At 45.1% G+C, this 22,283-nt stretch overlaps 1 protein-coding gene across 3 annotated transcripts in view; it reads right to left on the bottom strand.

Moving 5' to 3' along the window:
• Positions 1-5,890: 5,890 nt before the first annotated feature.
• The window catches only part of LSM14A (LSM14A mRNA processing body assembly factor), a 258,431-nt gene continuing 242,038 nt past the window's right edge, over positions 5,891-22,283 (bottom strand). For 2 of the 3 annotated variants that reach the window (XM_085638768.1, XM_085638769.1), the window contains one exon: positions 5,891-7,745. In XM_085638768.1, coding sequence (XP_085494894.1) covers positions 7,722-7,745 — 24 coding nt within the window. In that variant the 3' untranslated portion in view covers positions 5,891-7,721. Of the gene's footprint in view, positions 7,746-9,162; positions 9,231-22,283 lie in introns of all 3 variants that reach the window. The other variant, XR_014972249.1, reaches the window with a different exon arrangement.

Raw genomic sequence — 22,283 nt, 5'->3', positions numbered from 1 at the left:
CAGAAATGTAAAGAGAAGAGGCAATAGCCACATTTTTCTTCTTGAAAGGAATGTGGTATTTATTTAAATAGTCCATCTTTCTCTTTTCTGGAAGTTTGGCATGGATGTGTCCAGATTCCGGGTAGATTGAGATTTTTGTTTTTGGATCCGGTGGGTTTTCGGCCCGAGACTCTTGAGTCGCTATACCTTCTTTGGAAATGAACCTCGGCGTCAAGAGTTTCGGCTCCAGAGTTTTCAGGTCAAAAGGTTTCGGCTCAGAAGCTTTAGCGTTCCGCAACGGCAGAATTGAGACGGAAAGGTGTTTCGGTTTCAATGCCGAAGCTTTCGGGTCGGTACCGGCTTGGGAACGGGGCAAGCCTGAACAGGAAGGCAGTTTGCGCTGCGTCACCGAACCTGCAGGCGGGGTGCTCGAATCTTTTTCTCGGTGCCGACCTTGACCCGCAAGCAGAGGAGGGACCGGAGCCTTTTTCTTGAAAATGAGATGATAGGGAAACAAAGGCTCATTACTCACGGTCCATTGTCCCGGTGTCAGGTCTTCGGCATCGGCGTCAATGTCGGACACGGAGACGCGCTGCTCCTCCATCACGGCTTCCTGCGCTTGCGATTCTTCTTGGTCAGACTAGTCTGCGACGAGGTCCGGCGCAGGGCCGCTTTGCTGGTACATTTTGTGACGTCGAGCCAGACGATCACGGAGGGTTTTCTTCTACCGAAACGACTGGCACGTGTCGCAGTCTTTCTAGTCATGTTCCATGGATAGGTAGCGATTGCACACATTCGTGCACGTCGGTGTGCGGGAACTTAGCGCAACACCTTGGACATAACTTGATTGGAGTCAGTTCCATCAGCTCTGACCGATCCCAGCGCAGGTATGTCCAACAGCCTTCCACGAATGTTCCGATCAAAGTCAAGAGTAAACGATACGCGGAGTAAGGGGAAACACGGTCGAGGGTAGTGGATTGCGCATCGAAGGGGGCCAGAAAAACAGTGCCAAACCACAGCGCAACAATTCACATCTGAACCCGATGGCAGAAAAAAAACAATCTAGCAGCACTATCACCTAAGGGAGGAGTCACCTACCTCGTTACTGGAAAGACTTCTTCGAAGAAAAACAAAGTGCAAACATCAGAGCCCAACACTAGATGGCAATCTGTGCAAAAGCATATGATTTACAGCTCATATGCCTCGAACAGGGGGTTATCAAAGAGCCCTATACACACACCCTAAAAAATTGCGACTAACGGGTCCTACAGCCCGAACAGTAGAAATTTGGCATGTCATCAACAAAAAATTGTGTTGGGACAAAGAAAATAAGTTAGCCACCCACACGTCTAAGCTCCTGCCCCAGATTTGACAAATGGGACCCAATTGGTATCTCGACTGTTGGGGACATGGGGGGGGGGGGGGGGGGGGGGGGGGGAGGAAGAAAACTGGTCACATTCGCAGACCTGCAGAGAGAATACCAACTAGCGCAGTCTGAAACTTTTAGATACTTGCAGATCAGCCATGCCCTAAAGTTGGTGATACCCACTGATCACCAAATCCCGGAATCATCTCCGCTCGAAGATAGATTACTGTTGGATCCAATACCCAAGAAAGCCATTTCATTAACATATAAAAAACTTATTAACAACCGACCGGATCCTCTGACAAAACTTAAAAAACAGTGGGAAATAGATGTAGGTATATTAGATGACGATGACTGCTGAGAGGCTTTGGTCTCGCCTAGGGAAGTTGCTATCTCTATGAGGCGGAGACTGATCCAACTCAAGATTTTACACCAAATCTAATTAGCCGCAAACATCCTGGCAAAGATGGGAAGGCGACCCGATTCGCTATGCCATCATTGAATTACCCTGAAGGGGACCTTTTTTTCACAAAATGTGGGCATGCCAAAATTATTCAAACATACTGGGACGCTGTAACATCTAAGATGGAGCACGTAGGGGGGGAAAAAAAATACCAGCCGGAACTCTGCTTATTAAACATCTGGGAGGCAACGGACTTAACCCAAACTGAACAATCATGGGTCTCACTGGGGTGGATTATGGTGAAACTTAATATCGTGCAAATGTGGGGAGACGAGCAACCACCACGATTGAAAGGATCGGTAGGAGACATGGATAGGGCCATGATTGCAGAGAAAGGTTTTTAAAAATAGAGGGTGCCCCAAGAAATGGGATCGAAAATGGGCCGCATGGAACACACAGGGGCGAGATATGCCGGTCCCCTACAATAGAACTTCGCCGACAGGAGTAGGGGATACAAGACCTATCAAGTGAAGAAAGCTAGCAGAAAAAACGTGCAAACACTGGAATTTATTTGGATGATTGAATGTACCTATAATGTGCTTAGCTGTGGTCAACTGACTAGCAGGATTACTCTGCCTTTATTTTTTTGTTTTAATACAAAGTTATAAAGAAAAGAAAAAACATCTGATCAACCTACAAACTAAACAGATACTTCACAACAAGTGGTACATTTAAAAATGTGTTATACCACAGGACAAAACTGACACTAACCCAAGCATGACACAGGAGCAGTATACTAGTATCAATACTTCTGGCTGCTGTGCTGGCTGCTCAAAGCCGCACCTAAAGGTAGAGTTGCTGACTGTTTTCCGTTCAACTAGGTTTTTCCCCTTTTTCCTATGCTTTTCAGGGGGGTGCCCCATTGTCAACCCAGTGATACCTTATCATATCCTTACAGTAAACCGGCTGAATCAGGTATTTTTCAATACATTACATAATATAATCCATTTAGTTAATAAAATCGACTTAGAGAAGTCAATATAAGGACATTGTAATCTATTTCAGATGAAAACGACTTCATCCTAATTAAAAACATTAAACTAACAAAACCATATACAAAACAGCCCTATATGTGTTCACAAGAGTAAACAGACAATTCAAATTGGTCATTGATGGCCACAATTACAAGAAAATCAAATTTTAACATATACACCTTGTTGCGTTACACTCTATATGCCTCTAAGTGATATTAAAAAAGTACATTTGTGGCTACTGTCAGAAGCATCGCCGCGTTTCGAAGGTATGTTTCTCATAGAACCTTCTTTATCAAGACTGTAATGATCTTCCTCCCGTTCTTTAAAAATTTGAAACAATTCCTTCTAGTCTGCCCCTCAGTACTACGGACCAGATCACCAGAGAAATGTTTCTAGTAAGGCTGTACCCTTCACCTTCTCTTCTTTATTCTGTATTTCTTGAAACGAGCATCTGATTTGACTCTGACTCAGAAACCACTCCAGATGAATACACGAGACCGAGACGGACGTATGGACACGCCGCTGGTCTAACTTGAAAACGAGAAGGAAATCTGAAATATCAAGATATTGATGTAAGGAATCAAAAAACCAAAATAGAACATTCCTACACGGCGTGCCCGCAAATAAGTAAGGAAGACTCCTACTAAAGCTGAATATTTGAATAGAAAATCTACAGTGGTTTCTGAGTCAGAGTCAAATCCGATGCTTGTTTAAAAAAATACATAATAAAGAAGAGAAGGTAAAGGGTACGGCCTTACTAGAAACATTTCACTGGTGATCGGGTCCGTAGTACTGAGGGGCAGACTAGAAGGAATTGTTTCAAATTTTTAAAGAACGGGAGGAAGATCATTACAGTCTTGATAAAGAAGGTTCTATGAGAAACATACCTTCGATACGCGTCGACACTTCTGACAGTAGCCACAAATTTACCTTTTAAATATCACCTTAGATGCATATAGAGTGTAACGCAACAAGGTGTATATGTTAAAATTTGATGTTCTTGTAATTGTGGCCATCAATGACATTTGAATTGTCCGTTTACTCTCGTAAAAACATATAGGGCTGTTTTGTATATGATGGTTAGTTTAATGTTTTTAATTAGGATGAAGTAGTTTTCATCTGAAATAGATTACAATGTCCTTATATTGACTTCTCCAAGTCGATGATTTTATTAACTAAATGGTTTTTATTATGTAATGCATTGTACTTACTATAGGTTTTTTGTGCCAATATTTAGTGGACCTGACTGTTTGTATGTGGTGGGTATGATTATACTGAAAGTGTGTGACTGAAATCCAAAGTATATAGTTGTATGCAGAGACACAAAGAAAGATTTCTCCCAGAGGACGTTACTGCTGTAAAAGTTCTTAATTGAACCCTAGTCCTTTGGGGTTACCAAGGGTCCCCCTCTCTCCTTTTTTAATACATGATTCGGCAATATGCCAATTATTAGCTACCCGCGAAAGAAACTCTTGCCACCTGCTTTTTGTTCTTTCACTCTATCTGGAGGAGCATCTCTAATAGTTAGCCTACTCTTGTGCTGTGTGCACCAACTGTCAGGTACAACGATTCCTCTGATGTTGGGTGAATCCTGAGGGGCTGGCTTATACTTCTTTCTATGCGGGGTGTTCTAATCTTCACCATAACGGTCTTTAAAGATGTTGCTTCTTTAACATAACCATCACCATTGGAAAGTAAGTGACTGACTTTTCTGTTTTATAGAGGGCTTCAAGGAGGCACTCTTCCTCATCCTCAACAGAGTGCATTTTAACCAGACTGTTAAAAGCTGTTATGACAGCATGATATGTCGTATCATCTGGTGGTGATGGTTTCACAGATTATACCTCAATGTCTAGGTCATTCCTGTGGGTCAACTTTGTAGTCTCCCAACGGATCATGTCCCCTTCCCTCCCCCGTAGCCTAAATGGCTTCCCAAATAGGTCCTTAGGATAATAAGGGCTCCATTGGTCAGTGTCGACTATCTGATGAGGGAGGTTGAGGTGGGGGTGTGTTTGAGAGTGGTAGGAAGCACGGGGACAAGTGGCTATGTGCCTAATCGTTTTGGGGTTTATTGGTAGTAGATGAGGAGGTGAGTGAGGCTCTTCCTCACCAACTGTTTTCTTCGGTGTTGTGAGGAGGGCGTGAGTCTTTTTTTGAGACAATCCACCTTGTGTCTGGATGAACAGAGAGTTTTGCTAGTCTTTCATGAAGGACATCTGCAAGCCTTTCAAGTACTGACCCCTCTGAGGTTTGTGACTTTGGGATAGAAGTATTTAGAGTATTCTATGTCGACCCCTAGCTCGAAAGGGGTTTATGAGCTAGCTGGTGCGGTGTCGAAGGTTTCACCCTGACAGCAGTTATACTTTGGTGCACATGGGGCCTGTGATTTGGACACAGAGCTTGGTTTCACTGCACTCCTAATTATTATTGGAGCATGATGAGGGTCGGTGCCCTTTGTTTTGCTCAATGCAGAGTCTGCATCAAGAGGCAGAAAATGTAAGGTGCATCAGTCAGGCTTTCACACTGCACGTTGTAATGGGACCAGCTTCTGCCTCTTCAGTGTTTGAAATTTCTTAAAGTGAAACGAGAGAGAGGCCTCACAGCTCGACTTGATGTGGTCCAAAGAAAGGCACAAGTTCCATACGCTCTGGTGGTCAGACCAATCATATTTAGTATTATACTGCAGACAAAAGTGAAAAGCAGTTCTCCATGCCAGAGTCCTTGGTGCATTCTTGAGAATCGCCTCAAGACCTCTCAATGAAAACCGCGAACAGACAATGCTTTGGTCGAGAACATTCAATATAAACAGAGATCGAATGAGTTTGATGCAAGTGACTAGTTTTTCTCTGGAGCAGCTGTCTCCGAAACGGAACCAGATTTACATCTTTTGACTTTGGAGTAGCGGCCAAAGCCGGATGGCAGAAGAAAACAATTTACGATGGAGCTGTTGTACTGATGTATTCTGGAACATGAAAGAAGTCACAACAGGTCTCGAGACTCAAATCGCTGAAGAAAAACTTGCAAAAAGTCCAGTTTCAACACCAGATGCTAAAACACAATATAAATTATATACAGTAATTAAAAAGCAGAAATAACTAACGCAAATAGTCCATTCACAATGTCCAATTTTATTGAACCAGTTTATTCTACCTTAGAATAAAAATATTTTCACAGAGCAAGGTACAATGAAAGTACACCACCATGCTGTTTGCTGCTGGGGTACAAATACTCAGATCGGAAATCCAAACCCTTGAGGAACACATTAATGTACACCTTAACAGCACGGTTTAGTGGCATTATTTACAGTTTTTAGTGTTTAAATAGGACCGGAATAATTCATATATAGTTATTGCAACAGTATAGCCTTAGCCAATATGTCGAAACCCTTCAAACTGTTCCATGATTCTTGCCTGTTCAGAAAGCTTTGCTGTTAAAATGGAAGTGCACAACACAAAATGTATTAGCCAACTCTAATGGTTGTTACAACTGTTTGACGTAAATCAATAACAATTGACTTTGCTTCAAGTGCTTTAGTAAAGTATACAGTCAAAGGGGTTCTCATTTGGCAATTTCCAAACACTCTAGATTATAAAGAGTGCAGCTCCACAAATCTGAAATGAATAGACTAACATGTTTAACATAAGCAAATCGTTTCCCTTTAGATCCTTTGGTGTCCTCTTGTGCCCTTCACACAAATGATGAAAACATCTGCAGTCTTGAACCGATTTAACAAAATATTTCAGGTCAATTATAATGTTGCTTTTCATGGTCAGATCCTACCTAATTTTTCCTGGCCAGTGTATACATTCTCAAATGACATTAACAAGCTTAGATTTGTCAAGTTTAATGAGACTCTGCTACAAATTATTACAGCAATGCCAAATATAAATAAAAAAAAGACACGTGAAGACAATTACTTTGTTTTATTCTGGGTACGTCAAGAACTACTCCTTTAATTGCATGTCTGAGCCCACTCCTAGACGTTACAGCTGTCAACAGCAGGCACAGATATTTGATAACCTTTATGAGAAAATAGCTATGCTCTATTCTCAATCTGAAAGTTTCTCTTTATTTGGACGAATCCTGTGATATGCCAGAAATCAGAAACTTGAGTTCCTGCACTGAACAGAGTAAATCCAGTTTTGTTTATTAAACGGCAAGCCAATGCTTCAGGACTCCAAATAAAATCCCAAACCATTTTAAAGCATGAAAAAGCTCATTAGGAAAACTTACAGGTGTTCTTTAGCATTTTAACTTTTGCAGTAACGTCAGCATGTTTGCAGACTAAAAATTATTACTCTTAAAACAGAAAAAAATAGTTATTCCTTTTTTATACAGCTATACAAGTTCTTAATGTTTCTTTGGCAATGGGATATAATGCAATTTTACAACTATACAAATAAAAAAAAATCCTTTGCCTAAGAAACAACTGTGCAATGTAGACTCTCACAAAGCAAGCACTCTACTTATCAAGCACCCAAAGAAGTTGACAAAATACAAGAATTTCAAAAGGGATATTACAGGATTTCCAAAAAAACAAAAAACAATGGATCAAACTCACAGTTTCGACGGCTTTCCACATACAACTGTCTTTCATAACTTGCAGCAATTATCAAATACAATTTAATAAGAAAAATCTTCATAGTGATGAAAAAATACTTATCAGCTCCATCGAAGTACTGCTTTATTTTTTTTCCATTTTACTATACATAAGAAAATTACCTATCCTTCAGCCTTTTAAATAAATGTAATGCTCAACATGTTCAAAGATGGCCTTTAAAAAAAATAACTGCATTTCAACCTTTTGACGCTAAGCAGTTACACCCTAGTGCTGGTGACCGGTTTACAGCAAGGTAACTTCTTCATTCTTCATAAAGATTGAATCAAAATCTTCTGGACCGTGAACATCAAAAAATTGGGTAACCAGTTTCTAAGGAGGCTATGCTGCAACTTTGTTGTCTTTCTAAAAGAGAAAAGAAAAAACATGGCGATAAATGAATCATTTATTAAAAGTTGCATGCTACTTTTTGCAATTGTGTTTTTCATAAAACATTATAAATGAATCCAGACTAAGTCTGGTCACAGTGTCAAAGGTTGCAAATTTCAGTAGAACTTCTTAGGTCAGAGAAAATCAAACAATACAATGCCATCCACACACAAAACATTACGTTCTACGTAAAGCGATTTTCACAAATTGCTTTCAAAACACAAGTGCAATCATACAGCATATATAGTGCACATTCCAAGCCAGTTCACGGAAGTAAAGAGTTGTGATAGACAAACATAGGTTAAGTGAGATGACCAACCTAGACAAAAAGGGATTTCACCCACCTTCTGACAATCAATGTATGCAACTTGCCAATTTTAAAGGGAACTTTTTCTTTTAGAAGGCCTTAAATAGTCTCACTTCTTAACAGATACCTGCATGCATATAAAACAACTATATCTAGACTATGTTGCACACCATCTTCTGATTCAGGCGATGATTGTATTGAGACACAATTATTAAGCATTAGGAAGTACTGAATCTCTAAACTTTCCCGGTGATTGTACAAAGTCAATCACTTTGGAAGACAGACAACTATGTTTTCTCCCTGGAGGCACACGTTGCTCCACAGCTATTGAAAAAAGGCAATTGTGCCTCGCTCAGTTTGTTGCTCAACTCAACATCCAGAAAGCCATTCAACAGCTTACACAGATCCAAGGTTTGTATTAAAAGAATACGGAAGAATCAATAGTAGTTAGTCTGGTAACTTTGATTGAAATTACAATAGATTTTTAGCTCCTATCATGAGATCCAATTAACAATATTCTCTAATGCTGGACACTACGTAAGGAAATTAACTGCTCAGTTTGACCCTCTAACGGGCATAGCACAATGGCTGCCAAGACCAGTAGCTGATCAAATGAGAAACAAAAATGCAAACAAGTGGTAGGAAGGCATGTAAACATTTTCTTTTAAAGTGTTTCCACACTTTCAGGTAACTAAATTATCTAACTTGTTATCAATTCCCTTTTTTGATACCAATTTAGTTTGCTCTAGATTATGGTTTCATTATTCGTGTTTTGCGTGCATTACTCCAGAGGCATTGTACTGCAACTTTGCTAACTACAATGGCTTCAATATGTTGGCTATAAACTTCTACTGGTCAGGTTCATACTGCAAATAACCAACATACGTAGCTGTCAGGAACGTTTGAATATACAGGGTGCAATGTTAGGACTAGATTGGTTTTAATCACCTCTCAGCTTTCTCCACAATGTATCATATACTTAAACTCTATGTTAAGTTATCCGCTCCTGCTTTGCGTATATGAAAATACAAGAAAAACAGAACACTTATCTCCAAGCTTACATCACAAATAATCATACCACCTTACTTCAAGAATTTCACAGGAGGCGCTGCTTTCTCAGTACAAGTTGCCAAGCTTTAGGATGCACTTCCAGCCTATATTCGAAGCATACGGGAGCAATTACAATTCTGAAGCTAGGTGAAAACAATACGGTTTCCAATAAAATGTTAACAATCCTATAATATGGAGATAGGACTTAGAACAATAATCACTACTTCAAGTACAATCTCAAGTCTACAGATCTGCCCCAGCAGAACCAACACTAAATGTCGTGTGTCCAGGAAAATTACAAAGGGCTGACCTGTGTCTAGCCAGGGTATTACTTGGTACCAGATTAATACACCATTCTCCTTACCCACAGTAATATCAACAGTATAACACTAAGTGTTGTGCAGCAGACTGTAGTTCAGAAAAGTGGCATAAAAACTCCCTCTTACGGATTGGCCTTTTACAGATCTGGTCTATCACCCATTACTGTAGAAATACACAATAACAAACCACTGATCATCATCTGAACTGGTATGGAATAACTGGAGAGCTCCACCACATATTATTGGCCACAGAAAGACTAATTTGGTCCACTACTGCACGTCCCAACTAACTGCACATTAGGACTGCTTCTTGACATCTCATCATCACATTCATATAAGCAATGATTGTAATAAACTCCACCCCAGTAGATCTCCTGGCCATCCCTTCACTTCAACCTATGTCTGCTCAGGAACAAAAATCTCAGAAGGGACAACCCTGTGTAGTAAACTACCTAGTGGACTCGGGTCATACAAAATATGACACAGGGACCAGGTTCAAAAGGTGCCAGTTTACCAAAACCATAAACGGTATGCCTGTCTCACATTTCTTCACCCATGACACCATTAAGCTCTATGTCTCATAAAATGATGAACCTCCATTGTTATCAAGAATAACCTGAAAATACTGTCTACGTAGGCTCAATACTAAGACTACATCCTTTCGACCACACACACACTACACTGTGTAATGTGTTGTGCAACACTGCCATAACAGTATGTACATAGGTGTTTGCCTCAATGTAATCACCTAAGGAAAACGTTACTTACCCTGGATGCAGCTGTTCATAGCATATAGTGCTGTAGATTCATATGCTCTGCCTCCTCCTGCCATCTAGTATTCGGCTTGGACATTTAAAAGCTGTTTTTCTTCAAAGAAAGTCTTGAGTCACACTTGACTCCACCCTTGGTTGGCAATGCAGATGAGCAGAGACTCCTCGTCAGACTTTTCTGCACAGTGGGTGAGAGTTTTCTAGAGTAGCAAGCAAACAATATGGTGCACATATGCATTGTGGAAGAGAATAAAGAGCTATGCAAACAGAGCTAAATGCTTCAGGTGAAGAGGTGGGTGCATGTAAATCTATAACACTACATGCTACGAACAAATACAGGGTACCGAATATGCTACTTACCAGTATGCATCTGTTCTTGGCATGTAGGGCTGCTGAATTCATATCTGTGCATAGATCGCCGCCTAGTGTTGGGTCCGGATGATTGCACATTGTTGTCCTGGAAGAGTCGAAGTATCACGAGATAGGTGGCTCCTCCCCTGGACTACAGTGCGCATGGGCATCCTCTCCATCCTCAGATTGTTTTTCGCCATTGTGGCAGTGATGGAGTAGATACAGTAAGTGATGACCATGCTATACAGTAATTCTGAGTGCTGCGGCCGCTACAGGCGCCGGGGAGGAGGGTGGGCGATATGAATGTCAGCAGCCCTACATGCCAAGAACAGATGCATACTGGTAAGTAGCATATTCGGTTCGAGGCATGTGGGCTGCTGAATTCCTATCTGTGCATAGATTATATAGCAGTCCCTCCATTAGCGGCGGCTGCCCGTGTCAGCTGCAGCAGTCTGAAAAAGGGTCTTGAGAACAGCCTGTCCTACAGCTGCCTGCTGTTTTGAATGTACATCTACACAGTAGTGTTTAGTAAATGTATGTATAGTGGACCATGTGGCTGCTCTACATATTTCCTCTAAAGGAATGTTACCTAGGAAAGCCATGGACGCCCCTAATTTTCGTGTTGAATGGGCTCTTGGGGGAATCGTTAATTTGCGTTTAGCTTTTTCATAGCAAATTTGAATACATTTAACAATCCATCTGGCTATCCCTGCTTTGGAAATGGCGTTGCCCTTGTGTTGTGGAGAAAAGGCAACGAACAGTTGTTTTGTTTTCCTAAAATCCTTTGTTCTGTCTATATAGTACATGAGGGCCCTCTTTACATCTAGTGTATGGAGCATTCTCTCTGCGACATTTTCTGGATTTGGAAAGAAAACAGGCAGTTCAATAGTCTGATTCATGTGGAACTGCGATATCACTTTATGCATGAATGTGGGGTTGGTACGTAGTACAACTCCATTTGCGTGAACCTGTATGAATGGCTCTTGAATGGTTAGTGCCTGGAGTTCACTAACTCTTCTCAACGAAGTGATTGCCACTAAGAAAGCTACTTTCCAGGTGAGGAATTGAATCTCACATGAATGTAGAGGTTCAAAAGGTGGACCCATCAATCTGGTGAGGACCACATTCAGGTTCCACACCGGTGCTGGTGGGTGTGTTGGAGGAATCACTCTTTTGAGTCCCTCTAAGAAGGCTTTGATGGCAGGCACTCTGAATAAAGAGAGGTGCTGCCTGTTCTGAAGATAGGCTGCTATTGCGGTTAGGTGTATACGGATGGAGCTGTATGCCAGATTGCATCGGTATAAGTGTAACAGGTAACAGATGATGTTCTGAATGGATGCATCCAGCGGATTAATGTCATTGTTTTTACAGTAAATGACAAACCTTTTCCATTTAGCCGCATAGCAAGCTCTGGTCGTGGGTCTCCTGGCCTCCTTGATGATATTCATACATTCTGGAGGCAGGTTCAGGTAGCCAAACTCAGACTTCAGGAGCCAGATCGCCAGGTTCAGCTGTTGCGGATCTGGGTGCTGAATTTCGCCATGGTTCTGTGTTAAAAGTTTGGGTGTTAGCCGCAGTCTTTGATGCGGTACCACGGAAAGTTCTAGAAACGTGGTGTACCATGGCTGGCGTGCCCACGTTGGAGCAACCAGGACGAGTGTTATCGAGTGTTGTCTTAGTTTGCATGCCACTAGCGGTATTAATGGCACTAGGGGAAAAGCGTACGCAAATCTGCCTGACCAGTTCATCCATATCGCATTGCCCTGCGACTGTGGATGGGGGAACCTGGCGGCAAAGCTTTGGCATTTTGTGTTCTCCCTTGTGGCGAATAGGTCTATCTCTGGATGACCCCACTGCTGGAAGTACGGTTGGAGTACTGACGGATGTAGCTCCGACTCGTGCATTTGGTGGCTGTGTCTGCTGAGCAGATCCGCCATCTGGTTGTCCTTGCCCGGGAGGTGTTCCGCCATGAGGAACATGTTCCTCTGAATGGCCCACTTCCACATGCTCTGAGCCAGATGAGACAACTGTGAAGAGTGTGTTCCTCCCTGCTTCTGTATGTAGTACATGGCAGTCATGTTGTCCGTCCGGATCAACACGACTTTGTTGCACAAGTGTACTTTGAATGCCTTCATTGCCAGGAAGATTGCCATCAGTTCCAGAAGGTTGATGTGCATCTTCTTTTGCTGTGTTGTCCATAGTCCCTGCACTGTGTAATTGAGTACATGAGCTCCCCATCCTTGGAGAGACGCGTCCGCTGTCAGTATTATCTGTGGAACAGGCTCTTGGAACGGTTGGCCCTTGCAAAGGTTTTGTGGATTCCACCAATGCAGAGAGTTGTATGCCCGACCGCTCACCAACACTAGGTCTTTCAACTGTCCTTGAGTCTGATTCCATTGACGTGCCAAGCACTCCTGAAGCAGGCGCATATGTAGTCTCGCGTGCAGGACTATGAAGATGCAGGAGGCCATCATGCCTATCAACTGCATGAACACTCGCGCTGGAAGGGAGTGTTGAGGTCTGAACTTTATCAGCAGTTGCATGCTGTTGATCCTCACCAAGTTTGGCTGAGCTTTGGCTGCCAGAGTGTCTATGGTCGCGCCCAGGTACTGCCGTACGTGGGTGGGTTGAAGATGTGACTTTGGATAATTTAGTGAGAATCCCAGACTGTGAAGAAGGTGAATGGTGTGGGATATGTGGCTGGCACACTGCTGGGCTGACTTTGCCTGAACAAGCCAGTCGTCCAGGTAAGGGAAGACGTGAATGTGCTGTCTTCTTAAGTGTGCAGCCACTGTCGCTAGGCATTTGGTAAAGACTCTGGGCGCCGTCGTTACTCCGAAAGGGAGTACTTTGAACTGATAATGCTGATCCTGAAGAGTGAACCTGAGATATTTTTTGTGTGATGGGTGTATGGGTATGTGGAAATATGCATCCTTCAAATCCAGTGTTGCTAGGAAGTCTCCCTGACTGAGTAACGGTAGAACCTGCTGGAGGGTGAGCATATGAAAATGCTATGACAGAATGTATTGGTTGAGAGGTCTCAGGTCCAGTATAGGTCTGAGAGACCCGTCCTTCTTTGGGATCAAGAAGTACAGAGAGTACACCCCTGACCCTCGTTGGTCTACGGGCACGATTTCTATGGCTCCTTTCTGCAGCATACTTAGTACTTCCTGCTGCAATAATGCCAAGTGCTCTGCGGACATAGGACGGTGTCTTGGCAGTATGTTGGGTGGATTGGATGTTAATTCCAGACAATAACCGTACTGGACAATTTCTCTGACCCACCTGTCTGTGGTGATGGATCTCCAGACTGGCAGGAACTGTTGGAGTCTCCCCCCGACCAGTGTTATGTAGTCGGGGGGCAGTGACAAGACGTCACTGTTTGTTATTGGCGGAGGACCTGGTGTTGTTGTGTCCTCGTCCTCTGCCTTTGGTGCTGGATCCACGATATCCACCCCTATTGTTCTTATTATAGGTACTCTGGGTACCTCCTTTATTGTACTGCTGCTGGGACCCCTGACCTCTAGCTGCTCCTCTATTCCCGGGGCGACGAAAGGAGCCACTCCGAAACTGCTGCGACTGTAGAGCCCCCATAGATTTCGCAGTTTGTGTCCTTTTTAATCTTTTCTAGGGTAGTGTCAACCTCGGGGCCAAATAAAAAGTCTGGGTTGACTGGTTGATTCAAGATATTATTTTGAATTTCAGGTTTGAAAACTGATATTCTCAGCCATGCATGCCTCCGCAACATCACACTAGTGTTGATTGCCCTTGCTGCAGTGTCCGCTGCATCTAGTGCGCATTTGTAATGAGTTGTCCCTCTCTGATGAGGAGCTCCGCTCCATCTTTGTATTCATCTGGTAGGTGTTCTAGCAGTGTTTCTAGGGTATCGTAGTGTGACCTGTCGTATCTGGCCAGGAGTGCCTGAGTGTTGGCAATGCGCCAGATGTTTGCTGCTTGTGCTGCTATCCTTTTTCCCGATGTTTCTAACACTTTGGACTCCTTGTCCGGAGGAGGAGCATCCCCGGTAGTTTGTGAGTTAGCTCTCTTGCGAGCATTAGAAACTACCATGGAGTCCAACGGCAATTGACCCTTAATGTACATGGGGTCTCCTGCGGCTGGTTTGTATTTTTTCTCTATTCTCTGGTTCAATACCCGTGCTCTGGTTGTCTCCTTAAAGATGTCCTTAGCATGTTTAATAACCCCTTTTAACATTGGTAGAGTCTTGACCGTTCTTTCTGATGTGGAGAACGTGTCCACCAAGAAATCCTCCTCCACAGAGTCAGAATGAAGTTCCACTCCGTGATTGGCAGCCGCTCTTTCAATGAGGGCGTTAAAAGCAGCAGTATCTTCAGTGGGAGATGGTTTCACATTATAAAGATGAGTGTCAGGAGCATATTGTGGGTCTCCTGGGTCATTAGGGTCTCCCCATGCCTGATCCTGGTCTTGCCGTTGGTCATCAGGGTCAGTATCCACAGGATAAGTGGTATCCTCAGTATAGCCCTCTCCTGCATCCACCTCCGAGTGTGTGGGAGAAAAGGATGGTGGGTCCTGATCATGTGTGGTAATGTTCTACAAGCACTGGTGTCGAACTGGACGCCATTTTCCTTTTGAGTGGAATTTAGTATGAGTCCAAAGGCTTTTCTGTAACAATTCTCCGCTTGCGGAACAACAGTCTACCAGTTTCGACGTCGATAAACTGGTCCTGTGAGTCTTCGACATCAGTTCTTTCTGTGGACACTGTTCTTGCTTGTTCTATACTTTTCCGAAGTTCGAACATCTTAGGTGCCCCCGGTGGTGGCAATCCAAACTTGATCGGTGCCGGCGCCGAGTGAGTCTCGGCGGCCTTGTTCGGTTCGGGACCCGTTTTCGGTTCGAGAGTGACCCGGTCCCCGATGCGCTTCAGGGACTCCGACACCTGTTGTAACGTGAATGCCGACGGTGCTTTTGATCCGACAGGCTCTTTGGAGGCAGGCCTCGACACGGTCTCCGGTGTCTTGCCAGTCTTCGGCCCGAAGTTTGGGATCGACGCCTTGTCGATCCGGAATTTTGGCAGTCTCAGCACTCCTCGGTGTTGATGTAGTCGGATCGACCACCTTGACCTTGGTCGGTGGTGCGCCAACCTTCGGTGCCATAGGCCTCTGCGTCTTCTCGGGACCGAGGGCCTTCTTCTGTTTCTCGGTGCCGAGGTCCTTTTGTGGTTTCTCGGTACCGAAGTCCTTCTTCGTTTGTTCGGCTCCGATGTCCTTTTGTGTCGACGGATTGGAAGGTTGATGCCTTCGATCCGACCTGAACCAGTTGCACTTTCGGTTTCGATTTGACCGGTGCAGGTTTTGGTTTCGATTTCACGGAATCGACTCCAGTCTTTTTCGATAATTCTGGCTCTTTTGAAATGTTCGAAGCCGGGCCTTTAGGCAGGGCTGTAGAACGATCTGACCGATCTTGGGTAAGGCCCGCAGGCGATCCCTCGACCTGAGCCTTATCAAGACTATCTCTCACAGCCTCCGCATCAACGGATTGGCCTAGCTCCTCGCCTGAGCTATCTTCCTCGGCCCTAAGTGCCTCATCGTCGTCTCCTACCTAGTCGACGACGTCTTCGTCCTAGAGGATCTCATCATCGTCGTCATATTGGGATTCCTGCTCCGAAGCAGGGCCAGAGTCTACCTCTTCGACTTCTTCATCCTCGGTGCCGAATATGTTAACCCGGTTAGGCGCCGATTGTTTGGCCTCCAATCTAGCCGCTAGTCTATTCCGAAGGGTCTTCTTTGACCGGAACCGGGCGCAGGCCATACACCTGGACTCATCATGATCCGGTGATAAACATTTGTTGCACACCGGATGGACATCTATGTGTGGATATTTAGCGTGACATAGAGGACATCTCTTGAAGGGAGTCCTCGATTCCATCTTCGAACGTCGATCGAGTTCGGACCGAAACTCGGTCCGAGAAGGGTGAATAAGTTTGAGAACAAGTCGAAGAAGTTATCGATACCGAACGCAAACAATACCGTCGATACCTAAAGGCTGTTGGCCTAAAATAAAGTTTTCCTAACTTGAGCTAAGATAAGCACATCCGAACCCAATGGCGGAAAAAAACAATCTGAGGATGGAGAGGATGCCCATGCGCACTGTAGTCCAGGGGAGGAGCCACCCATCTCGTGATACTTCGAAGACTCTTCCAGGACAACAATGTGCAATCATCCGGACCCAACACTAGGCGGCGATCTATGCACAGATATGAATTCAGCAGCCCACATGCCTCGAACATAACATTTTGAGTCCTAGCATGTGTTGCTGTAGATATACATGCTCTGCACAGACTGTAAAGCAGCAGCCCCTTAGAAGCAGTGGCTAGCATATGGATGATGCAGATGTATGAAATAAAAGGTGTGTAGTGTACGGGGGGGGCAATAGGGAATATTCTGCCTTTGTGATAGCAATTTTGCATGCATTTGACTACCAATCTTGCAATACCAGCATAAGAAATAGGTTGGCCCTTATGTGATTAAGCAAATATGGGGAACACTTGGGTGGAATTGTGAAAGGGCTTGGTCCTGTGAATGTAGTACATGAGTGCCATTCAAAATCTAGTATGTCAAGGGCTCTGTCTGCTACGGAGTCTGATTAAGGGAGGAAGACTGGGAGCTCTATCTTCTGGTTGAAATGAAAACAACCTTCGGGCAGGGCAGAATCTTTGGTTATTCCAGAGTACGCCTCTTTCCTGGTGTATCTGCGTTTGAACATTTCTATTGAATGATACAGAAAACCATCAGAAATCCATTTATAAAAGTATTAGAAAAGATACTACTTGCTAAACAGGTTCACATATAGGGAAACGGAGTGCATATACGCAGCTCATGGACATCGCAGGTAATTATCATTTATATAGATATCAATAAAATGAATAAGCCATCTCTGCTACAACGTATTAGAACATTGCAGTGTTGTATTCAGCAGCATATTTCCTAATAAAGTTACACCAAATTGTTAAAGGTATTACAAACACATGAAGTCTCAGTGATCCTTCGGGCGGGAGAGGAGGGACCCGACAAGCTACACACAAGGGTAGTTCGCAGCAAGCCGTCTAGGAAAGGAATGCACTCCAAAATGGTGTTAAAAAGGAGTAAAAGTAGTTTTCCTGTTAATGCACTAAATTTGATTCAAGTAGGAATGAATACTAGGACAGGACATGGGGAAACGTAGAATCTCTCCTCCTAGAAGCCCGCATTGCCAGCATGCTGCACCATTGAATAATTTCACTCTGAAGCCAAAGTCATCCAATGCCAGTTCTGCAGGATCTTAAAGAAGCTGAATTTAACACATGCTTCCCTGAGGCTATCAGGTGTTCATAAAAGATGGTCTTATTCATGTATGCCGTTTCCAGACTCCAAGGCCATCTATGTCGTGGAAATTGATCCTCGACTTATTCCTGATGTAAAGAAACAGGCTTTTTGTAGGTTTACCCCCACTTTTTGCTCCCAGTTTGACTTCTAGGTACTGATGTGATGACTCAAATGCCCGACTGTAGGAAGCTGGCTCTGTATATACTATACCAAAGTGAGGTCTAGTGTGCACAGAGTCCAGTGGAACCCAAAAGGTAGGCAGAGGCAAAGTAGATAGCACCTCACTCTGTATTTGGGGTAGTGTGGTCGAGCAGTAAGGCTTTATCAGAGGACAGTATCAGAGGACAGTGTTAAGCATTTGTTGTACACCCTTAGTTAGAAAATGAATTCACACACTCAAAGACTGAACTTCAGACCAATTGTTTTTGTATAAAAATATTCTTTTAGCTAATTTATTTTCTAGAACCAAGCAAGTTTGGCACAGGTTAGCAATAAATATTTAACAGTAATAATGCAGTTTGTAAACAGTTTGAATTGCAATTGTAAGTGTACTTTGTTTACAGTAGTGTTACTGATAATGCAATGCTTTTTCAGAAAACACTACATATACTTTGTATAGGATTTTTAGTAAAATGACTAGAATATTACTTTGCAGATTACTTTTCCAACACAGTGCAGTATACCTGAATACTGCAATGGGACATTTCCTGTAAACAGGTAAAAACGTTTTTGTCAACTAGTACAATTTTAAAAGGATTTCGTCAGTTTTCCAACTCCACACTTAGAAACCTTTCATAGAAAAAAAGTGAATGTTATCCTATGAAGGGAAATAGTGTTATCGCTTAACAGGTAAGTACTTTGTTGTGGGAGTTGGTATTCTGGCGTTAGACTCAAGGGTCCCGCAGGGTCAAGGATGCACTCTTGCTACACTCTCAGCGGCACTAGGGCGGCCGGGTGCAGAGTGCTGAGGCCCAATGATATCCAATCAGGAATACAGGGTCTCCGGTTTGTGGCTGCTGACTAGCAGGCCACTGCGTTCTGGGATGAAAGCGCCTGAACTCAAGCTCAGGGCAAATGGGGGTTTAGGCCAGCACAAAAGATGCACCCTCAGCAGCACTGGGGCAACTGGGTGCAAAGTGCGGTTTTGGTGTTGGGTGCCCTGTAGCTTTCAATGGGGAGTCTCCGGTTTACAAACACACTGCAGGCTCGGGGACGAAGGTCTTCTGGGAGCGACCACCACTTGAAGAGCTAAGTTGGGATGCTGTGGGTTGGTTAGGCACCGTCGGTTGGGCCACCCAAGGCCGTGGGGCATCGGATGCAGGGGTGCCTTTTAAGGTCAGATCTTACCAGCTCCTGCTGGCGGTTGGGGGGGCACCTTCTGGTTTAAGGCAGCAGGTGTCGGCTGGAGGCTTGAAGCAGGTCAGGGATCACTGGATATCGGGTCTGGATCCCCGAGGAGACCTCCTCGTGGTGTTATGCCACTCTAACTCGGGCTGTGGGCATCAGGTGCAGACTCGCAGATCCTTGCAGAGCTGGAGTCTGTGGCTGAACAAATTCAGTGTTCACGGTAGACAAAGTCTTTGGGATTGAAGGCAGGCAGCTCCTTTGGGTTTCTCGAGGTTTCTGGCTACAGGACACAGGGATTTCGCTGGAGCATGTTCGAGGTGGGGACAGGCCAGTAGGGCTGGGGCTAAGTCAGTGGGCGTCCTCCTCTTGTTAGCTTCGGCACGGCTGTACGATCCTTCTTTTCTTCTTCTGGTGTCTTGTCTGAGAAAGCAAGGTTCAGGGGTGCCCCTAAATACTGGGACAACGGGGAAACTGCCGCCCTCCTCCTCCTGGACCTCTCAGCAGCCTTCGATACCGTATGCCACCGCACCCCGATACAGCGCCTCAGCAACACCGGAATCCAAGGAGCGGCCCTGGAGTGGATCATCTCGTTCCTCGACGGAAGAACGCAGAGAGTCCGCCTCCCCCCGTTCCGCTCCTCGGCCACCGAAGTCATCTGCGTCGTTCCGCAAGGATCCTCACTCAGCCCCACCCTCTTCAACGTCTACATGAGCCCTCTCGCAGCCATCGCACGTCACCACAACCTCAACATCATCTCCTACGCCGATGACACCCAGCTGATCCTCTCCCTCACCAACAACCCCGCCTCCGCCAAAGCCAACCTCCAGGAAGGAATGAAAGACGTCGCGGAATGGATGAAGATCAGCCGGCTTAAACTGAACTCAGACAAGACGAAAGTCATCATACTCTGACCATCTCCCACCGCCTGGGACGACTCCTGGTGGCCCCCCGCCCTGGGAACCGCACCCAAGATAACGGACCACGCTCGCAACCTAAGCTTCATCCTGGACTCCTCCCTCACGATGACCAAGCAAGTCAACGCAGTCTCCTGATCCTGCTTCAACACCCTGCGCATGCTCCGAAAGATCTTCCGATGGATCCCCACCGATACCGGGAAGACGTTACCCAGGCCCTCGTCACCAGCCGTCTTGATTACAGGAACACCCTCTACGCTAGAACCACTGATAAACTCCAGAAAAGACTCCAGCGCATTCAGAACGCCTCAGCACGACTTAACCTGGACATCCCCTGCCACAGCCACATCTCTGCCCACCTGAAAGACCTGCACTGGCTCCCCGTCAGCAAGAGGATCACGTTCAGACTCCTCACCCACGCACACAAGGCTCTCCACAACACGGGCCCGAAGTACCTCAACAGCCGACTTACATTCTACACACCCAGCCGCCAACTCCGCTCCGCCAGCCTCGCCCTCGCCTCCGTCCCACAAATCCGCAAATCCACCACCGGAGGAAGATCCTTCTACCTGGCGGCCAAGACATGGAAGTCCCTCCCCACTCACCTACGGCTGACCCTGGACCATCTCTCCTTCAGGAAACAACTCAAGACCCCCTCCCCCCCCAGCGCCTTGAGACCCTAACGGGTGAGTAGTGCGCTATACAAATTGTTGATTTAGGGGCGTTACAGGTAGGTAAAAGGTTGAGACCAATGTGTCCCTATCTGGGGTGGGTACACACCCTATTATGTCACCCTCCAGTGGGAGGGGGGCATAAGCCTTTCCCTGGTTGGCTGGGTCCCCCCCATCTGCAAGATGGCAGGGACAGAGTTGTGTTTCACTTCACCTTCCCCACCCGAGGGGTGGAGTTGGCAGAGGTGGGCACACCTCTCTTCCTCACTTGTTTTTCCTGCCGGTTCTCCCACCCGAAGTGGGGGTCAGAACCAGTTGCTGAAAGCAGCAAGTTGCCTGGGGAAGCTCACAAACGCGGCAAGCCTTTGAAGCTTCCCCTTCGTGGATCCTACCCATCCTGGGGGAGGAGGCATTGCACCTCGTACCAGGAGGTGCATTGTTTCAGGCGCCGCAGCATGCTCCCGACCCAGGGGTCCAGAAACATGTCAGGTGGTTGCAGCTGAAAGCAGCCACTCAGCCTGGACACTAGTGGTAGGTTGTTTTTCAGAAGGCATCTCTAAAATGGCCTCTGTGTGCATTTATCATTAAATCCCACACTGGCATCAGCATGGGGTTAATGTGCACAAGTTTGATACCAAACTTCTCCGTTTTCTGTGTAGCCATTATGGGGCTCTGGGTTTGTTATGACACTCCCAGCACCATATACTCTTAATGGCAGCACTGCACTTACAATGTCTAAGAATGGACTTAGACACTGTAGGGGTACAGGGCACATGCAACTGTACCCTCACCATTGGTATAATGAACCCTGCTAGAGGGGTGACAGATCTGTGCCAGGATAGTGGGTTTCAGGCATGGCACACGGGGATGTGTAAATACAATTTCAAACAATGATAGAATGCACTCCTTTTTTGTCCCTATTTTTATACAGTTATTTTGAATGCAAATGTTGTTGCTTGTGCGTGCAGACTTGGCTCGTGCCTCGCCCCGATGGCACGCTTAAATGAAATCCAATAGATGTGGAGTGCAGTTACACTCCAGTCCTAGTCGCACAGCAAATCCATAAGTACACATGATACTCCAACGCAATTAGCTAATCAAAGTTAAACCATTTTATTCCATTTCATCCACGGTCTTAACAATTCTTTCACCATCCACATGTAAGGTTGCATGCTTTTCCATGGTTTCTAATGTTAGAGCTATGCCCATTCAGGCCTTTTCCTAAAACACGTGTAGAAATACATCGTTCAGCCAAGGCAGTCGCATCAACCCAATGCATTTCGGGCTTAATGAACAAGTTACTTACCTTCGGTAACGCTTTAAATGGTGGATACAGTGTCTCCCTGTGGATTCCTCAGTTATCCCTGCGCCAGCATTCCGCAGAAATTCTTTTCCTAGCTCTCTCACGTTGACGAGGACGTCATAATGGCACGGCTCCGCTCGC

This window comes from Triturus cristatus, chromosome 12 (genome assembly GCF_964204655.1).
Source record: "Triturus cristatus chromosome 12, aTriCri1.1, whole genome shotgun sequence".
NCBI classification, from domain to species: domain Eukaryota; kingdom Metazoa; phylum Chordata; class Amphibia; order Caudata; family Salamandridae; genus Triturus; species Triturus cristatus.
The sequence above is the reverse complement of the archived record's forward strand: the minus strand, read 5'-3'. Positions and strand labels throughout refer to the sequence as shown.